General features: G+C 44.6%; 1 protein-coding gene across 13 annotated transcripts in view; it reads right to left on the bottom strand.

Annotated features, from left to right (window-relative positions):
- The window catches only part of PAQR5 (progestin and adipoQ receptor family member 5), an 80,200-nt gene that overhangs the window by 41,726 nt on the left and 19,608 nt on the right, over positions 1–18,866 (bottom strand). For 3 of the 13 annotated variants that reach the window (XM_013993339.2, XM_021100597.1, XM_021100600.1), the window contains exons 2-3: positions 10,640–10,882; positions 1,909–2,075 (exon numbers count right to left, since the gene is read on the bottom strand). The exons of 4 other annotated variants lie outside the window; for them this stretch is intronic. In XM_013993339.2, coding sequence (XP_013848793.1) covers positions 1,909–1,959 — 51 coding nt within the window. In that variant the 5' untranslated portion in view covers positions 1,960–2,075; positions 10,640–10,882. The remainder of the gene's footprint in view (positions 1–1,908; positions 2,076–10,639; positions 10,883–18,866) is intronic. 6 more of the 13 variants (XM_021100611.1, XM_021100621.1, XM_021100603.1 and 3 more) reach the window with 3 other exon arrangements.

The following is an 18,866-nucleotide window of genomic DNA, read 5'->3' as shown; positions in this document are numbered from 1 at the left end:
GCTGTGGTGTAGGCCAGCAGGTACAGCTCTGATTTGACCCCTAGCCTGGGAACCTCCATATGCTGCGGGTGTGGCCCTAAAAAGACAAAAAAAAAAAAAAAAAAAAAGAAGGGAGGAAACTCTGATATACACTGTAACGTGGATGAACCTTGAGATGTCATGCTAAATAAAATAAGACTGTCACAAAAAGACAAATACTTATAATTTCACTTATACAAAGTACTTAAAGTAGTCAAATCATGAAGATGAAAAGTATAACAGTGGTTGTGAGAGGCTGGGGGTAGGGGAAAATGGGGGTTATTGTTTAATGGGCATAGTTGCAGGTTTTTGTTTGGTTGGTTGTTTTTTTTTTTTTTTTTTTTTTGTCTTTTTTGCCATTTCTTGGGCTGTCCCTGCAGCATATGGAGGTTCCCAGGCTGGGGTCCAATCGGAGCTATAGCCTCTGGCCTACGCCAGAGCCACAGCAACGCAGGATCCGAGCCGCGTCTGCAACCTACACCACAGCTCATGGCAACACCAGATCCTTAACCCACTGAGCAAGGCCAGGGACCGAACCCGCAACCTCAGGGTTCCTAGTCAGATTCATTAACCACTGCGCAACGACGGGAACTCCCATAGTTTCAGTTTTACAAGATGAAAAGAATTATGGAGATGGATGGTGGTGATGGTTGCATAACAACATTAGTGTTTTTAATACCACTGAATTGTGCACTTAAAAATGGTTAAGATGGTAAATTTTATGTTAAGTCTATTTGCCACAATAAAAATAAAAGCTAAGCATAGAGTTACTCCATGACCCAGCACTTCCACTCCTTGGGTGTGTACCCAAGAGAATTAAAAGTATGACCACACAAAAACTTGTACACAAATGTTCATTACTTGTAATAACCAAAAAAAAAAAAAAAATAGAAACAACTTAAGTGTCCAAAAACTGATGAATGAAAAAACAAACTGGTATATGCATAAATGGAATGATATTTGGCCATAAAATCAAATGACACACTAATCCATACAGCATCGATGAACCTTGAAAACATTATCTAAGTGAAAGAGGGCATTCACAAAAGGCCACCTACTGCATGATCCCATTTATGTGAAATATCCAGACTAGGCAAATACACAGAGATGGAGTAGATGAGTGGTTGCCATAGGTCTGGGAGTGGGGACAGCGGGAAATGACCGCCATTTGGTAAGTGTTTCCTTCTCGGGTGATGAAAATATTCTGAAGTGGACTGTGGTGATGGTTTTGTACAACATACTTTGTTGTGTGTCGACATACTAAACACCACTGACTGGGGAACAAGGGTGTAATGAGATGACATTGGCCTTGCAAGGGAAGCAGGAGGTGCACTGCTGGTCACAGCTCAGGAGCAGAACGGCCTCACCTAAGGCTTGTTAAAAACTGAGATCATCAACAGGTCCCAGGGGTTCAGGGTAGCTGGTCCTAGAGCTTCCAGGCGAGGGAGGACCAACAGCCCTCTTCATCGCCTCAATCGGCTCATGACCTGGGCCTCCCGAGAGGGGGTGAGGACAACAGCAAAGCCACACTCTGAAGTGCGCTTCCCCTGGCCTGCTTTCAAGCACCCATTGGAGAGTCCTGAAAAAACTGCCACTCAGCCAGTTGCTGCTGGCTTCATCTCTGCAGCCTGAATCTGTCGTCTCAATAGTGACTGTGCTTCAGGATAAAATAGACGTGACAGGGAAGGGTTACAATGTAAATGGTTTCAGGATCACTGCCATTCTCAGATTTGATGTACATGAGGGAAACAGGAGGCCTAAATTCCCCGAAGGAGTCTGGGAGGGACTCCTTGAAGAAAGCAGACTATGTAGACATGGCCATTGCCATGCTGCAGAGACCAAGGCCCAGGTCCAGCCGGGACCTCAGCCTCTGTGAACGAGAGCACATACCTGGGGCATCTGTTCTATGCTGAACAGCCTGGGCAGCTTCAGGCTCAGCATCTTGAAGCCGGGCTGGGAAGGCTGGAGGGCAACAATGGGTGCCAGTCACCAGGCCTCACTCAAAGTTCTGCCATGGCTCTGGGGGCCTCTGGCCAGTGGGTGTCCAAGCTGCTTCTCTGAAAGAGGACAGCGTGAAGAAATCCAGTGAGTGTCAGCCTCGCTCCAGCTGGATCATGACTGTCAGATGGTTTAACTACAGCACATACCCTGGCTTGTGATGGCAAAATAATCGGGCTTCTCTAAAAACAAGAGCAATGACTGCTGAGTCATTCACTCCAAGAGTGATGGAGGGACGGAATTCAATCGTAATACAGGAAATCAGAAAAATACAGCACTGGAAAGGGCCACACAGGTAAGCAATGCCCTCATGTTGCACAAGGGGTTCAGAGGGGTGCAGTAACCTCCCCGAGGTCACACAAGTCAGGCAGAGCTGGGGCTGCCACCTTCACTGCATCAGGTGCTACCACTGGAGAGACCATGTGATCCCAGGCCTGTGTCCAGGGCCCGTGTCCACCTAGGGCTGCGCTCCATATCACCCAAAGCAAAGCAGCTCTTCCAGAAGGTGGACCAGAGCAGGCAAATCCAAGGTACTTGTTGGAATCAGAGCAACAGGATTGTTTAAATGCAGGATTAAGACTGCTTAACAGGTGGGAGTAATGTAAACGAGAGGAACCCAGAGCTCCCACGGCTGGCCCAAGAAACTGAAAAATACAAGTTGGGCAAAGCAAGCAAAGATAGGAATTTACCACAGTCAATGCCTTATCTAGTCCCCATCTCGGCCCCATCTTAGAGGCTTCCCCCGCCCCAGGGGTTCTGTTCCTGCCTGCAAAGGCCTGAAGGCCTTGCCTGCATCTTTCCTGTGGCACCAACCACATCTGCCAGCAGGCCGAGCTCACTGCCTAGGCCTTATCTTCTCTGCAGCCCCTGCCCCCCACCAACTGGGGAGGACCCGCCTGAGATGGTTGGAAACTCAGGGTGTGTGCCTGGTTCAGCCTGGGCCTTCAGCAAATGTTTATTTAATGATGCAATACTGTTTATCCTTTGAACTTAAAGTGTGTCTTTGTTTTCGTGGTAAAGGGTGTCTTTGTTTTTGTGGTTTGTTTATAGCTTTGCTTTTTTTTTTTTTTTTTTTTTTTGCCTTTTTGGCTTTTTGGCTTTTAGGGCTGCACCCGAGCCATATGGAGGTTCCCAGGCTAGGGGTCTAATCAGAGCTACAGCTGCCGACCTACACCACAGCCTCAGCAATGCAGGATCTGAGCCGCATCTGTGACCTATACCACAGCTCACCGCAATGCCGGATCCTTAACCCACTGAGTGAGGCCAGGGATGGAACCCACAACCTCATGGTTCCTAGTCGGATTCGTTTTTGCTGTGCCATGAGCCATGACGGGAACTCCTGGTTTTGTTTCTTTATGATCTATATGTTCTTATCTGAAACTATGTTGCAAAATATAATGTAGTTATAAATATGCTTTCTGGAAAACACTGGCATAAGCATTATTCACAATAGTCAAAAGGCAGAAATAATCCAAGGGTCCATTAGCAGGTAAACAGATAAAATAGCAAATAAATAAAATGTGGTCTACAGACACAATGGAATATTACACAGTCTTAAAAATGAATGAAGTTCTGATGCATGCTACAACATGGACGAAGCCTGAGAACATTATGCCAGGTGAAATAAGCCAGTCACAAAAGGCCAAATGTATGATTCCACTAATATGAGGAACCTGGAATAGGCAAATTCACAGAGACAGAGAGTGGAATAGAGGCTGGGGGCAGAGGAAGAAAGGGGCTTGTTATCCAAGAGTATGGGGTTTCTGTTTGGGATGATAAAAAGTTCTAGAAATGGGTAGTGGTGATAGTTGCTCGATACTGTAAATATAAGGTCACTGACTCGTGCCCTTAAAAATGATAAATTTTAGGTTGTTTATATTTTACCACAAAAATTTATGTAATATTTCTGAATGACAAAATAATATAGAAAAAATTTTAAAGCATGTGTACATTTTACCCAGATTAAAAAATAAAAGTTGAGGAGTTCCCTTGCGGTACAGCAGGTTAAGTAAGGATCTGGTGTTCTCACTGTGGTGGCTCAAGTTGGATCCCTGGCCTGAGAACTTCCACATACCAAAGGCATGGCCAAAAAATAAGTGAGTAAAAAAATAAAAGTTGATACTTTGCAAACAAAAGGACAACACTGATGTAAGTGGGCCTGGCAGACCTTGGCTCTCTGGGTTTTCTGATCTAAATCTCCAAGCCTCTTTCACTCTCAGAAGCACCACTAATTCACCTGGTGGTAAGATGAAAGGCAAGGTCTGATACCAGGGTGAGCTGAAACTCAGCCATGCCAGAAAAACCCCCTAGCAATAATGGGACCAAGTCTGGGTCTCCAGAAACCTGCCCACCTTGGTTCCCTGGTTCTCCCTGCATTCCAATGCCATGGGCAAGAAAAAGGAAATAAATGGTTCCTACTCTCACGCACACACCATCCAAGCAGGATGACCAGACTAAACATACAAGGAGACACGACCTCACCCATTTCTTCACTCAGCCGATGTGCCCAGCATTTTTATCACGTGATGAATAAGGCTAAGAGCTCAATGTAGAGCTGCTTATGCCCTAGTGAGCTGCAGCAGCTAGAAGGAAAAGGCAAGTATTTAACTGATATAAAAGTTGCATAGGTTTGTGACACACAGAAAGGAGGGAAGCAGGCATCCTCCATACCATTCTGTAACTTCGTTGCACAGGAAAAAAAAAAAAAAAAAAAAAAAAGAAAAGACAGTCCTTGTCCCCAAGAAATGCATAAAGGAGGATATGAGACAGATATTCACAAGGTAGTCTTGAAGGAGGCAAACCCTCACCCACTCTGTGCCAAGCCTCCTGGTTGCCTTGCCTGCCCACCTCATCTCCTTCCCCCTCACCACGCTGTCTCAGGAAGCGAGGGGAGCGGTTCAGGATCTCAAGGCTGGAGTCAAGCCACATGGGTTCAAAGACTGGCTGCCCACTTCCTATGCAATTCCAGGCAAGGAACTTAACTCCCGGTGCCTCAGTTTCCCCATCTGTGGAGTGGAAATAACAATAGAACTTTCTTCATAGGGTAGTGGTTATGATTCAAAGAGAGAACCCTTGTAAAGGGCCTGCCATAAGGTAAAGGCCCAACAAACATATGCTATTAGGATTTATTTTCAGATAGGAAAATTAGTTTTGTATTTTACAGGCAGGAAAACTGAGGTGTTGAAAAGTGAGAGGGCTTGCTGAAGATCCCACAGCTAGTAGGTGGTAGAGCTTGGATTTGATTTCTATTTTGCCTGGAGGTCTGTGGAGGAGGTTGGGGTGAGGTTAGTGATGCTTCTGGAGTTGTGTTTTTTGATCTGAGGACTACAGGCTGCATACAGAGACTGGAGGCTTTGAAATGGGATTCTCTGGGACACTAGGTTACATTCCAGGGACCACTTTTGGCAGGGGGGTTATACCAGTAACTAGGAGAAAGAAAAAAGTTACTTCTACCCCTCTTTCAACCAGAAGATGTCTTGGTTGAAATTTTTCTGAAGTACAGTAAAAACAGAATAACATAAGCCCTCTCTGTGAGAAAGAAAATAGAGGCATACGTTTCCTTATAAGAAGATATGTGACTTTGATTAAAGGGAATTAAATCCTAGCTTAAAGCACTAGGAGTTTTTTTTGTTTTGTTTTGTTTTTTTTTGCCACTGAAAAAGATTAAAAAAAAATACAGTGTTTACAATGATGTTTATAACCTAGATGCTAAACGAGGACCCTCTGCCAATTATTCAGTAAGTTGAGACAAACTTACAGGTAAAACCAAACTTGTTTCAAAAGTGGGAGATTACTTGTGTCATGTTTTCCCACCATTCAAAGAAATAAGGACTCTCCAGTTAAACATTATTATTTTGCATCTAAAATGTAAACCTTTATGTGTGTCAATGTGGTGAAACATCCATGGATAATCATGGGCAGTGATAAAACACAACTGATGATTCATACATTGTGCCTATTGTTAATCATTTCAGGTTAATTGAACATAAAGTGAACTCACTGGTCTTTTTAGCCTCTTTCCATCACAAGCCAAGCTCCTAATTTCACCACCATTGTAAAACCCAGAGTATAACTTTCAGTATTTCAAACAGTAGCTTGGTTTGTTGTCTCTTTTCACCAGAGTCTAGAAACAAGACTAAATAAAAAAAGGCTTTGGAGAATTCTGAAATCAAAACACAATATACACAACATTGCAAATCAAGTATACTTCAATAATTAAAAAACAACACAATGTGATGTTTTGCTGATATTTCCACAGAATATTGGTGTTCCATATAGGATTTCATTTAAAAGAGGATCCACAGCTTAAAACAGAAAAAGCAAAGTGGGCTTATATCAAGGACCTGTCAAGTTTCTTGAAATAGCACCACCACCCCCCGGCCAAAAAAAAAAAAAAAAAGGCAAATCACAACAAAACTATCACCAGGAGGTTTCAGGCTAGTCCTCTCAGATTTAACCAAGGGAAATTAACAAGAGGTGAAATTTGCATCCGACTCCTTATCTGTCTCTGGCTAGTGCTCCATCCATATTCCTGGCCCTTCCCCCAGAAAATTTCAGCCCACACATTGTGTATCCCAGGCCTTAAAGGACACAGCCAGCAAAACGTATCACTTCCTGAATATGTTTAATATTAGCTGGCTGAATATAAACTAATGGGCTATTTCTCCAATGAGGGTCCAAAAAATGTGTAACTTCTAGGGATGTAAATGAACTAGTATATACTCTTTATCACATGAATTTATTTAGTTATACATATGTAGAATCCCTCATCATATTCAACATAGTACTCATTCTAAAATATCTTTTTTCCACTCCTAGTCCATAGAAATAAGTATGAACTAGGTATAAGTATAGTATAAGTTAGCAAACCTGACTAGCATCCATGAGGATGCAGGTTCAAACCCTGGCCTTGCTCAGTGGGTTAAGGATCTGGCGTTGCCTTGAGCTGTGGTGTAGGTCACAGTTGCAGCTCGGATCCCGAGTTGTTGTGGCTGTGGTGTAGGCTGGTGGCTGCAGTACCGATGGGACCCCTAGCCTGGGAACCCCCACATGCCACGGGTGCGGCCCTAAAAGACAAAAAAAGACCAAAAAAAAAAAAAAAGAATAGAAAAAAATCTTCACATGCATTTTTGAGAACAGTATCTTCAACCGTCACTTTTTCAAGTTACTTAGTACAGTTACAGTGAACAATATTCTCATTTTCATCTAAGTTATTCTAAAGCTGCACTTTTTTTTTCTTTTTCTTTTCTCTCTCTCTCTTTTTTTTTTTTTTTTTTTTTTTTTGTCTTTTTGCCATTTCTTGGGCTGCTCCTGCGGCATATGGAGGTTCCCAGGCTAGGGGTTGAACCGGAGCTGTAGCCGCCGGCCTACACCAGAGCCACAGCAATGCGGGACCCGAGCCGCATCTGCAACCTACACCACAGCTCATGGCAACACCAGATCCTTAACCCACTGAGCAAGGCCAGGGATCAAACCCGCAACCTCAGGGTTCCTAGTCAGATTCATTAACCACCGAGCCATGATGGGAACTCTTAAAGCTGCACTTTTTGAAGCTGTGTTTAACGCTGTTACTAAAAATATATCCCAAATCACAAGTATTCACTTGCTATTATGAGACTGTTAGCAATGGGCTCTCAAACACTTCACACAGACAGTGTGGAATGACAATGGTAGTTTTGGTGGTTTATTAGCATTTGAAAGACTAACCCTACACTTACACTCCAGAGGCCATAACTTTGGTTCAGTTGGGGTTATTTTTGCTCAACACCAGAGGGCTTGCTAATTAGCCGGCTGGGTGCTTTTCATCAGAGAAACATATGTACATTGATAAGTGCTGCCCAGCTGCCCCACTCCTGCTTGAGCAGGGACAGCGATGCAGTGCCCCAGAGTGGCTGCCCCTCAGAATGAGCCCAGAGGAGCCCTTTGAGGAGGATTCTTGACTTGAACCAAAGAGACGTTCAGGTGACACATACTACCAGACAACTGTCACATCAGCCTCACGTGAACTTTCAAGAAAGGTGCATAAGGACCCCAGGAGGGTAGCTTGCTGGCACTTCACCTGCTGAAGAAACAGATTGTCTGACTGTTCTGTGTCTGCTTGCTGAAAAATATTTGTAAAGGGGGAAGAGGCAGGACTCAGCTTGAGATTCCCAGATGCTGTGCCACCTGGCAGCAAGGTTGAGGGTCCTCTCGCTCTTATGGGCCTCACCTGAGACTGTACTGCCATGAACTTCAGATGCACTCAGCTGGAAGTCATACCCCTACTGCATGTACCACTAAGACCAAAAAAATGTTGACACTTATCATCATGAGACAGCACTGATTGGAAATGAATCCAGATTTCAGAGCTGTTTTAACATTAAAAAAAAAAAAGTACACTAGGAATTGATGAAACACAGGGATAGTATAAGAGTGATTGGCTCAGATCAGTCTGCTCAGCCATTCTCTCCAGACTCACTACTCTGCTTCTTCTCATTAAAAGCTCCTTTATCACAAAATCAGTACTTGCAAACGGGATACCAGATTCCTGGGGATAAATCTCAATCGGTATTACATTTTCCTCCTCCCCCTCTTTAATTTGATTGTGTGTGTCGGGTGCCTTCTGAAAGGATCTCACACAAGCACTGATGGGAGAGTTTCAGGTTACCCTGTCCTGTCTTCCCCAAACAGCCCATGCAGCTCATTGTTCAAAATAAAGGAACAGAGTCACATGAAGATGAAGAACTCTGGGTGGCCCCAACTCCCTCTTCTCTGAAAAAAATATTTTATTGGAAAGCATTCAATTCCTAGTTGGGCTGCATAGAAAAGGCAAAGAATGCTGTTTGATGGGGAATTTCTCCATTGCTTGCAAACGAGAAACATGAGACCAGGGAGCTCCTGAGAGGTCAGTCACCTAGCCCAATTTACCATGGGATACGTGAATGGCATCAATGGCATTTTGGACAAGAAGTCACATATTTGACCCCCAAAAAGTGAAGTTAACAGCAGGAGTTCAGGTTCCAGGAGAAGCCAGCAGGTGTAACTGGACAGAGGACCAGAGTAAGCTGTTGTTCCTACTCGTGGACCAGTCCTAGGCTGGATGGGCCCCAGAGATGTCTGAACACTGACAGGTCCCCTTAAGGTCTCAGCAGACTGCTGGCTAAGGGGCAGCTGCTGGTGAGGCTCAGGGTCCGAGCTGGCTGAGGAGGAGGAGAGAAGGGTAACTGATCCTCTGACTCCTCCAGAACTGCTCTCTAGATGTCCTTCAAGGTAAATAGAAAAGAGCCCAGAGCCCAGGAGGTGACCAGGCAGTTTCCATCCCATCACTTGCCAGAGGATCACCAGAACTTGCACTTGGGGAAGGGAGTGGGAGGCAGAGTCTAGGAGCAGCCCCATGCCACCTTCAGATGTGAAAAACTAAAATCTTTAGAGCATCAAAGGACACTATCAGGAAAGTAATAGGCGAACCCACAGAAGGCGGAAAATATTTACAAACCGTATATCTGATAACAGATTAATATCCTGAATATATAAAGAACTCCTGCAACTCAACAACATAAAAATCAGTCTGGTTCAAAAACAGGCAAAAGACTTGAGTAGATGTGTTTCCAAAGAAAATATGCAAATGGCCAATAAATATACAAAAAGATGCTCAGCATTACAGTCATTAGGAAAACACAAATCCAAACCACAATGAGATACCACTTTACACCCATTAGGATGGCTATTATAAAAAAAAAAAAAGGAAAGAAAGAAAATAAATGTGGCTGAGGTGGTAGAGAAATTGGAACCATGCTGCACTGTTGATGGATTATCAAATGATGCAACTGCTGTGGAAAAAGGTATGGTAGTTCCTCCACTAGTTAAACACAGAATTACCCTATGATCCAGCAACTCCATTTCTCAGTATATACCCAAAAGAACTGAAAGCAGGAACCAAACAGATGCTTGTACACCTATGATCACAGCCGCATTGGTCACAATAGCCAAAGGTAATGACAATCCAAGAGTCCATCACTAGATGAATGGACAAACAAAACATGGTACATAGATACAATGGAATTTTATTCAGCCTCAAAAAGGGGTGAACTTCTGACACATGCTACAATATGGATGAACCTTGAAACCATGCTAAGTGAAGTAAGCCAAAGGACAAATATTGTATGATTTCATTTCTGTTAGGTTCAAAGTCAAATCTGTAGAGAGGGAAAGTAGAATGGCAGATGCCAGGGGCTGGGGGTAGCAGGCATGGGGAGTTATTGTTTAATGGGTACAGTTTCTGTTTGGGATGATGACAAAACTCTGGAAATGGAGAGTGGTGATGGCTGCACAACACCGTGAATGCACTCGGTGTCACCGAATTGTACACTTAAAACTAATTAAAACGTTAAATTTTATCTTGTGTGTATTTTACCACAATAAAACCTAGTACATTTTTTTTTTGAAGTATGTGAGTTTTATAGTCTGCTCCATAACTTATGTATGTTTGTTTTAATACAAAATTTTAGTTTCTTCAAATCTTCCAGAAAAAGTATGTCAGAAATAAATATATACATACATACACATGTTGTCTTAGTTCCTACAGCGGCAAAAACAAAATACCTTAAACTGGGTAGCTTAGAAACAACAAATACTTATTCCTCACAGTTCTAGAGGCTGGACGTCCAAGGTCAGAATGGCTGGCTTCTGGTGAAAGCCCTCTCCCGAGCTGCAGATGGCCAGCCTCTTGCTGTGTCCTCAGTGGTAGAAGGGGCAGGAGCTCTCTTGGGCCTCTTTTACAAGGGCACTGATCCCATTCAGGTTTCCCAGAAGGTTCCGCCTAATTACCTCCCAAATGCTCCATCTCCTCACGGCATCACACTGGCATTAGGATTTCAACATAGTTATCCTGGGGAGACGCAAACATTCAGATCATAGCACGCATAAATACACGTACATATGGAGAAATTATATACAACTTCCTGCTGTAAGATTTCTTGTTCTCTGAGAAGCACAGACGAGTTCAACCCATGCTTACTCCTCTGCTATAGGTGAGGACCCCAAATAGGAAGTGACTTGTCTTAGGTCACTCAGTGGGGGCCTGGCAAGGTCAGGATGAAACGAGGTCTGAAATGAACCTATGCATAAATTGATAACTGGACCTGAAAGAACAGCTGTCCCAGAGCCAGTTCTGAAGTCCACCACAGGAAGAGAAGAACCCAAGCCCAGGAGAGTGAACAGAGCTCTCCTTAGCTGGGTAACTTGTACCTGAACTCCAGCCTGCCTGCGGCCAGGGTCAAATGCCTACCTCAGCAGAATACATACAACTTCCAGATAGCTTGCTAGTCATTAAAACCACAATTATTGTGTCTGCTAATGCAGCGTTTTCCAAACTGCAGGTCACAGCCTGTCAGTAGATCATAAGATCAATTCACTGGATCATGACTAGCATGTAAAAGCAGAATAGTTTGATATGTAAAATAGATAACCAACAAGGACCTGATGTATAGCACAGGGAACTACACTTAATATTTGGTAATAACTTATAAGGAAAAAGAATCTGAGAAAAAATAGACATATATGTATGTATAACTAAATAGACATATATGTATATATGTATGTATGTACATCTGAAATGAACACAACATTGTAAATCAATTATAATTCAACTTAAAGAAAGAGGAGAAAAATTTTTAAAATAAATAAACTTAGGAGTTCCCGTTGTGGCTCAGTGGTTAACAAATCTGACTAGGAACCATGAGGTTGCGGGTTTGATCCCTGGCCTTGCTCAGTGGGTTAAGGATCTGGCTTTGCCGTGAGCTGTGGTGAAGGTCGCAGATGTGGCTCAGATTCCATGTTGCTGTGGCTGTGGCATAGGTCGGCAACCCCTAACCTGGGGAACCTCCATATGCTGCAGAAGTAGCCCAAGAAATGGCAAAAAGACAAAAAAAATTAAAAAATAAAAATAAAAATAAATAAACTTAAAAAGAGAAAATAAAAGAACAGAAAATATCCATGTTTTGCATAGAGTAAGATAAGTATTGTTTTTTGCTATTTCTGTTTGTTATATCTGCTATGAATATTTGCTGTGTTACATATGTGTATATTGGGTTACAACACAAAAGGTGTTTCTTTAATCAAAATTATTTTTCCAGCTTTATTGGGGCATAATTAACAATTAAAATTATATACATTTAAGGTGTAGAACTTGATGATTCACTATACATATTCATCATGAAATAATCACAATGAAGCTAATTAACATACCCATCAACTCACAGGGTTATCATATTTTCTATTGTGTGATGTGAACACTTAAAAGATATGCCCTCTTAACAAATGTTAAGTATATGACCCAGTATTGTTAGTTATAGTGTCAGTATAGCACATCGGATGTCCAGAATCTATTCATCTTGCACAACTGAAAATCTGTAGCCCTTGGACAACAATATCCTCCTTTCTTCTCCCCACCTCCCCTTAGTCCCAAGATATTTCTTACTGAAGGTCACAGTCAAAAAAAAAAATCTCTAAAAGTGTGCTAATGTCACAGGTCACCTGTACTGATTATGGGGACCTATGACATTTTTTTCATCCTGAGTCACACACATCATGACCACGACCTGTCCATGGAGTTCAGGGGTACCAAGGCTGCCAGGCATCTGGACCAAAGAAGAGCTAGACAAGGAGTTCCTATCATGGCTCAGCAGAAACGAATCTGACTGGCATCCATGAAGATAAAGGTTTGATCCCTGGCTTCACTCAGTGGGTTAAGGATCCGGTGTTGTCGTGAGCTGTGGTGAAGGTACCAGATGCAGCTCAGATCCCACATTGCTGTGGCTGTGGTGCAGGCCAGCAGCTACAGCTGATTCAACCCCTCGCCTGGGAACCTCCATATGACAAGGGTGCGGCCCTAAACACACACACACACACACACACACACACTGATTCAACCCCTAGCCTGGGAACCTCCATATGACAAGGGTGCGGCCCTAAACACACACACACACACACACACACAGGAATAGCTAGATGAGAAGCCCCGCTTGATGTATTGTAACAAGTACCCTTGCTGGCCTGAGCCTGAGCTTGGAGAATGTTCAGAAGGTAGAGAGCCAACTCTTCAGAAGCCTCCCCATGAGGTGTGATAAGAGGGAGGCACACAGTGCTTGGAACTTAGGGTAAGTGAGGTCAAGGTCAAGTCACCCCCTCAGCCACCTTCTGGGTGTGACCTTGGCTGGGCTAATTTTTTTTTGCTTTTTGGGGGAGGGCCACACCCATGGCATATTGAAGTAGCCAGGCAAGGGGTTGACTCTGAGCTGCAGCCATAGCAACGCCAGATCTGAGCCACATCTGCGACCTACACCACAGCTCATGGCAACACTGGGTCTTTAACCCACTGCGCCAGGGCCAGGGATCGAATCCCCATTCTCATGGGTACTAGTCGGGTGCATTAAACACTGAGCCACAGCAGGAACTCCCCCAATTCTTGTTTTTGAAATAAGGCTGTTTATACCCCCCCAGGTCAGGGATGCAGGAGGCGAAAATGAGATCATGGATGTGATACTGATTAACTACAGTAGAGACCAATGACATACTGCTACTGGTAGTACTAGGCTGCTACTGTTTACCATAAATAACACCGCATTCAGGAGAGTGGACCATCAGCTACGACTCCTAGGGTAGAAGTTTTTAACCTGAGATACATGGAAATACCTGGGCCTCAGGAAGTTCATAAAATCATGGGTAAACTTGTGTGTGCGTGTGTGTGTTTGCGTGTGTGTACGCAGGAACATATGTGTATGTGGCACTGGGGACAGGAACCACGGCTGTCTGTGGAATTTCAGTGGGCCGAAAAGGTTCTGAACTACCAGCCCTGCACAATGCCTGGTGATCAAAGGCAAAGCCACACCCCTGGGTAGACTGGAGCCCAGAGGATAGATAGTTCCCCTGAAGGCCAGGAATGGCTCCAAGCCGTGGGAAACGGGGTTCTCTGGGTGTGTCTACCATTGGTGAATGAGAGCAGTGTTCTTTCCAGAAACCTGTTCCTGTCCCCCAGTTGCCACCCTACCCTGGAACCTGGCCCCGCGGGTGGGGAGGGGCATTCTCTCCAGAGGTGCTTTCTAGAGAGAAGCCAGTTCTGCAGCCTTTGACACTGAACGTCCACACCCAGGGTGACCAGCCCTTCCCCCCCGCACCCCCGAGTGTGGTTCCCAGCAGACTCAGCTCTTCCCCTCGGGCTGGAGGCAGGCCATGGGGACCTGGCAGGGCACTGCTACTGCTGCTACCTCTGTGGGCCACCCTGAGTGAGCACAAGCTGGGGTGGTGGCTGCCCCAACCCCAGGCCCTGAAGTTCCCAGAGTTGCTCCAGGCTGGCCCAGGTTCAGGCCTGTCCCTGAGCTTCAGGCATCCTCCTGACTTCCAGGCTCAGGGAGTGGCCTCCTCCAGGAAGGAGCCTTCCCCAGGTGACCTTCAAAGCATCTGAGGTTTTCTCAGGGGAGAGGAGCACCGACAGAGGAGCTGAAGGGATTAAAAAAAAAAAAAAAGAAAGGGTTTCTGGGACTGACCAGGCAAAACTGACCATGCTGGGAAGGGGGTAGGGCAAGGGCGGTGATATAAAGGATTTGCCCAGTACCTCAGTTTCTCAGGCAGAGCAAGAGTAGGAACTGTGGTGAGAAAAAGACATGATCTGGGCTTAAGGAGGATGGAAGCTGGGGGCAGGTGTTGTGGGGCAACATTGGGGAACCAGCCAGGTGAGAGGCGGGGAAGCAGAGAGCGGCCCCTAGTGGGCAGAGCGGGCATCTAGTCTACCTAGGTTAACATAGTCTCTGGGGCTGGGAGCAGAAAAAGAGCGAATGGAAAGATGCTCTGCCCTATACTCATTCACTCCACATACCTTTACTGAATCCCCACGCTGTGTTCAAGGCCATGGCAGGATACAGGGATGGAGAAATAAATATAATGGTTCCATTCCTTAAAAGCTCACCTTTTAGGAGATCAGCACTGACTACTGACACAAAGCACATATGAGGGTCAGACTATAGTTAGACCCAGATGCTGCCAGGGGAACACAGAGGAGAGACATCATGTTAGGGAGTCAGGGGAGACTTCACGAAAAAATGAAACTTGAGCTCAGTCTTGAAGAATAAACAGGTGCCCAGCAGCCATGGAGGAGAGGGTGTTCTAAACAGAGGGTACAGAAGGATCCAGGCATGGAGACAGGAAGAGTGGAGGTGGCATAGGTGTGGAGTGGCAGGTAGCCAAGGCAGAGCCTGGAAGGAGCCCAGGAGAAGACTCAGTGTGGACCCCATCAGATGTGGTGGGAATGAATGCACTAGAAGGGGGAGGCATCAGGACTGGGAGACTCAGGGATGGTGAAGGGAGAGAGGGAGGCTGGAGACCCTAGGTCAGGTGAGGAGAATCATGAGGAGCAGATGTGGTCCACTTTCAAATCCTGACTGCTTCATTTACTGTGTGCCCTTGGGCAGATCACTTAATCCCTTCAATTTGAATTTTCTCATCAGCTCAATGAGGATAATAAAGGTATCAGGGGCTCCTGTGAGGATGGAAAACCATGGTATCTACCAGATAACTCCACGGCATCATAAACCATCTCAGTTCTGCATTAACTCCTCTCCATACTCTTTCTGCCCTGGTTTGTAATTTTGCTTGAAAACGGATGGTTTCCCCTTGGCTCTGACCCGCCTCCCAGGCTGGAGCTGAGGCTAATGGGCTCTCTGCAAGCAAGCCCGGAGGGGTTGCCATGGTGACCTTCCTGCTTGGCTTTAGTGAATTGAACCTTTCCTTTGTTCCCCCATCTCCCGCTATTCTCGATATTTACCGCTAGGTGATTATTGCACATCTTAAAATAAAGCTGAATGATACTCTTCAGCATGTTGGAGAGTAAAATTGCAAACGACCCAAATTTCTGGCAATGGAGAGCTGGCTGGGTAAGTTACGGTACATCCATGTAAAATTGTACTGTGGGCTATAAAAATGTTACAGATCTGTGGTTATGGACAGGAAACAGTGTCATGACACGCTGTTAAATGAAAAAAGCAGGTTATGGAACAGCATAAATCTTGCAACACCATCTATATAAAACTGTGTTCCATTTAACTGCTTGTATTTATGGACAGAAAAATGTTTGAAAGGATGTTCCCCAAAGTGGCCGCAGAGGTTCCCTCTAGACAGCAGGGTTTACCCCTTAGGATTTGCTTTATTCTCTTCCTTCTACTTTTCTATACAAAATAGAAGTTTTCTAGAGTTTCCCCACAATGAGCATGTGTATTACTACTATTTTATTTCTTTCTTTCCAAAGCAATAATGCCGTTAAAAGGAAATAAATGAATGAGTCCTCCAACCATCAGCCAGCCTTAGGGAAATTAGCTATGGGAGCCAGCTCAAGGGTTGCAAATACTGGCATTTCCTCATACACCCACCTGAGAAGCTGGTAAGAAGCCTTTCTTCTTGTGTCCCTGCCCTGCCTGTTGGCCTAGGGGCAATTCTGGCCTTGCAGTCCCCCCTTCAGGGTCACTGGAGCTCAGGTTCTAAAGCCGAATAGCTCATACATTTTGGAAAAGTCACCACCTTTTCCCCAAGCAGAAGGCCTAAGGGGCTCCTTCTGTCCCAGCCACGGTGAAGGCAGATGGGGACAAGGGTGCCCTGCACTGGGAGCACTCAAGGTCATCGGTAGCAGACACATAGTACACATGAGTACATCCTGCGTGCCAGGCACCGTGCTAGCCCTGCAGAGATGGGGAGGTCCAGGCTGACACAGGCCTGCCCCCCAACACCTTGTCTAGTGGAAGCAGGACCCTAGGAAGGACCAGGAGATCCAAATAACCCCTCAGAGGTCCTGCAGGGCTCTGCTCTCCTCATTCATGGCCCACACGTCATGGTCCTACAACAAAATTGTGGGGTTCCTTCTGGAAGTTCTCAGAGGACCCCACTCCTTATAAGGCATAATCTCAAGCCCGCAGCAGCCACACCCACCAAGCCCCCTCCCTTATCCCTGTCCTCGAACGTACCAGGCTTTCCCACCTCCATGCTTTCGCACTTGCAGTTTACTTGGGCAAGACATGCCTCCACTCTGTCTTCTTTTTTTTTTTTTTTTTTTTTTTTTTTTGTCTTTTAGGGCTGCACCTGCATATGGAGGTTTCCAGTCTATGGCTGAGTGGGAGCTATAGCTGCCGGCCTATACCACAGCCATGGCAACGCCGGATCCTTAGCCAAGGAGCAAGGCCAGGGATCGAACCTTCGTCCTCATGGATGCTAATTGGATTCATTTCCGCTGAGCCGTGATGGGAATTCCACCCCTCTGTCTTCTTGATGCAATCTTAGCCATTCCTCCAGGCTACACTCAGTATTACCTGCAAGGATCTATGTTACCCCCTTTGCAAACTTCACAGTGAAATACCTGAGCTTTGGCTCCCCTCAAGTCAAGACTGGCCAGATCTACCTAGTTTATTGCTATGTCCAAGGTACCCGGCCCAGGACTGGCCACAGTGTCACTGGGGAATGAATAAATGTTTACTGAACGACTGAACAATTCTGCCCCACACTCTGAAACCTAGAGGCACAGTCTGGCCTGTTTGTCTAGAAACTTCCACCCAGTGGTTGCATGCTCTATTCATAAATCCTGCACTTTCATGCCAAAATGGTGTCTTTTGCTTGGTCTAAAATTTTTGCTTCAGAATTTTTAAGATCTGAAATTCAAACCAACTGTTAAAAAAATGTATGAAACCACTGTGAAAAATCTGAACACTGGCTATTTTATGATAAGAAATAATCAATTCTTAAGTGGTAATAATATTATTATGGTTACATTTTTTAAAGGCCCTTTTCACTCAGAGATAAATAACTGAAGTAATCTTGTCATGAATCGGCTTCAATAGAATCTGGTAGGAGTAGAGGTATAGGTGCAATGAGATCAGCCATGGGTTGATAATTGCTGAGGCTGGCCATGCAAGTGCATTTTACTCATCTCTCAATTTGTGTGTGTGTGTGTGTATGTGTATGTGTGTGTGTGTGTGTGTGTGTGTGTGTGTGTGTGTGTATGTGTCTATGTCTGTGTTTGTCTTTTTAGGACTATACCCATGGCATATAGAAGTTCCCAGGCTAGGGGGTCTAATCAGAGCTATAGCTGCCAGCCTACATCACAGCCACAGCAATGCCAGGTCCCAGCTGCATCTGCGATTACACTACAGCTCACAGCAAGGCCGGATCCTTAACCCACTGAGCCAGGCTAGTGATCGAACCCGAGTCCTCATGGATAACAGTCAGGTTTGTTACTGATGAGTCATGGCAGGAATTCCCCAATCTCTTGATTTTTGTATGTTCTTAAAACCAGACAATCACAATGTTTAAACAACAATAACACAAAACCCCCAAAAGATACTGAAATGCAAAATCTGTCTTGAGTCCATCTCAGATGTTGCACAGCAATAGACAAAGCAAAATGCTGTTTTAGGAATAATTATTACTCTATTCAGACTTTCCCAACATGTGGAATATCAACATGACAGTTTTGAAAGTGATACAGGAAGCATTGCATCAGAACCTCCATCTGAACAAGAGAAAACTAAAGAACTTAAGGACAAACCGGAAATGCTTTAGAAACAAAAACTATGGCTCCTTGTAAATAAAAGACTGCAGTCGCAGGGGAAAAAAAAAAAAAAGCCAAAAGGCCTTGTCAGCGGAAAGCATTCAAAGATATCTCGCAAATATATCTTTTCACCATTCCCCAACTAGAGCAAAGTCAGGAAAAGCTTTTCTAGAAAATTTTATAGGAAAAAAAAATACTTGTGATATAATGATACTGCCAACTTTGATTTTAGGATTCTGCTTTAAAAAGGATGAAATAATAGTTCATCTTCCATTTTTCATGACTAGAT

The sequence above is a fragment of the Sus scrofa genome, chromosome 1 (genome assembly GCF_000003025.6).
Source record: "Sus scrofa isolate TJ Tabasco breed Duroc chromosome 1, Sscrofa11.1, whole genome shotgun sequence".
NCBI classification, from domain to species: domain Eukaryota; kingdom Metazoa; phylum Chordata; class Mammalia; order Artiodactyla; family Suidae; genus Sus; species Sus scrofa.
Note: the sequence above shows the minus strand (reverse complement) of the source record. Positions and strands in the feature narration are given on the sequence as shown.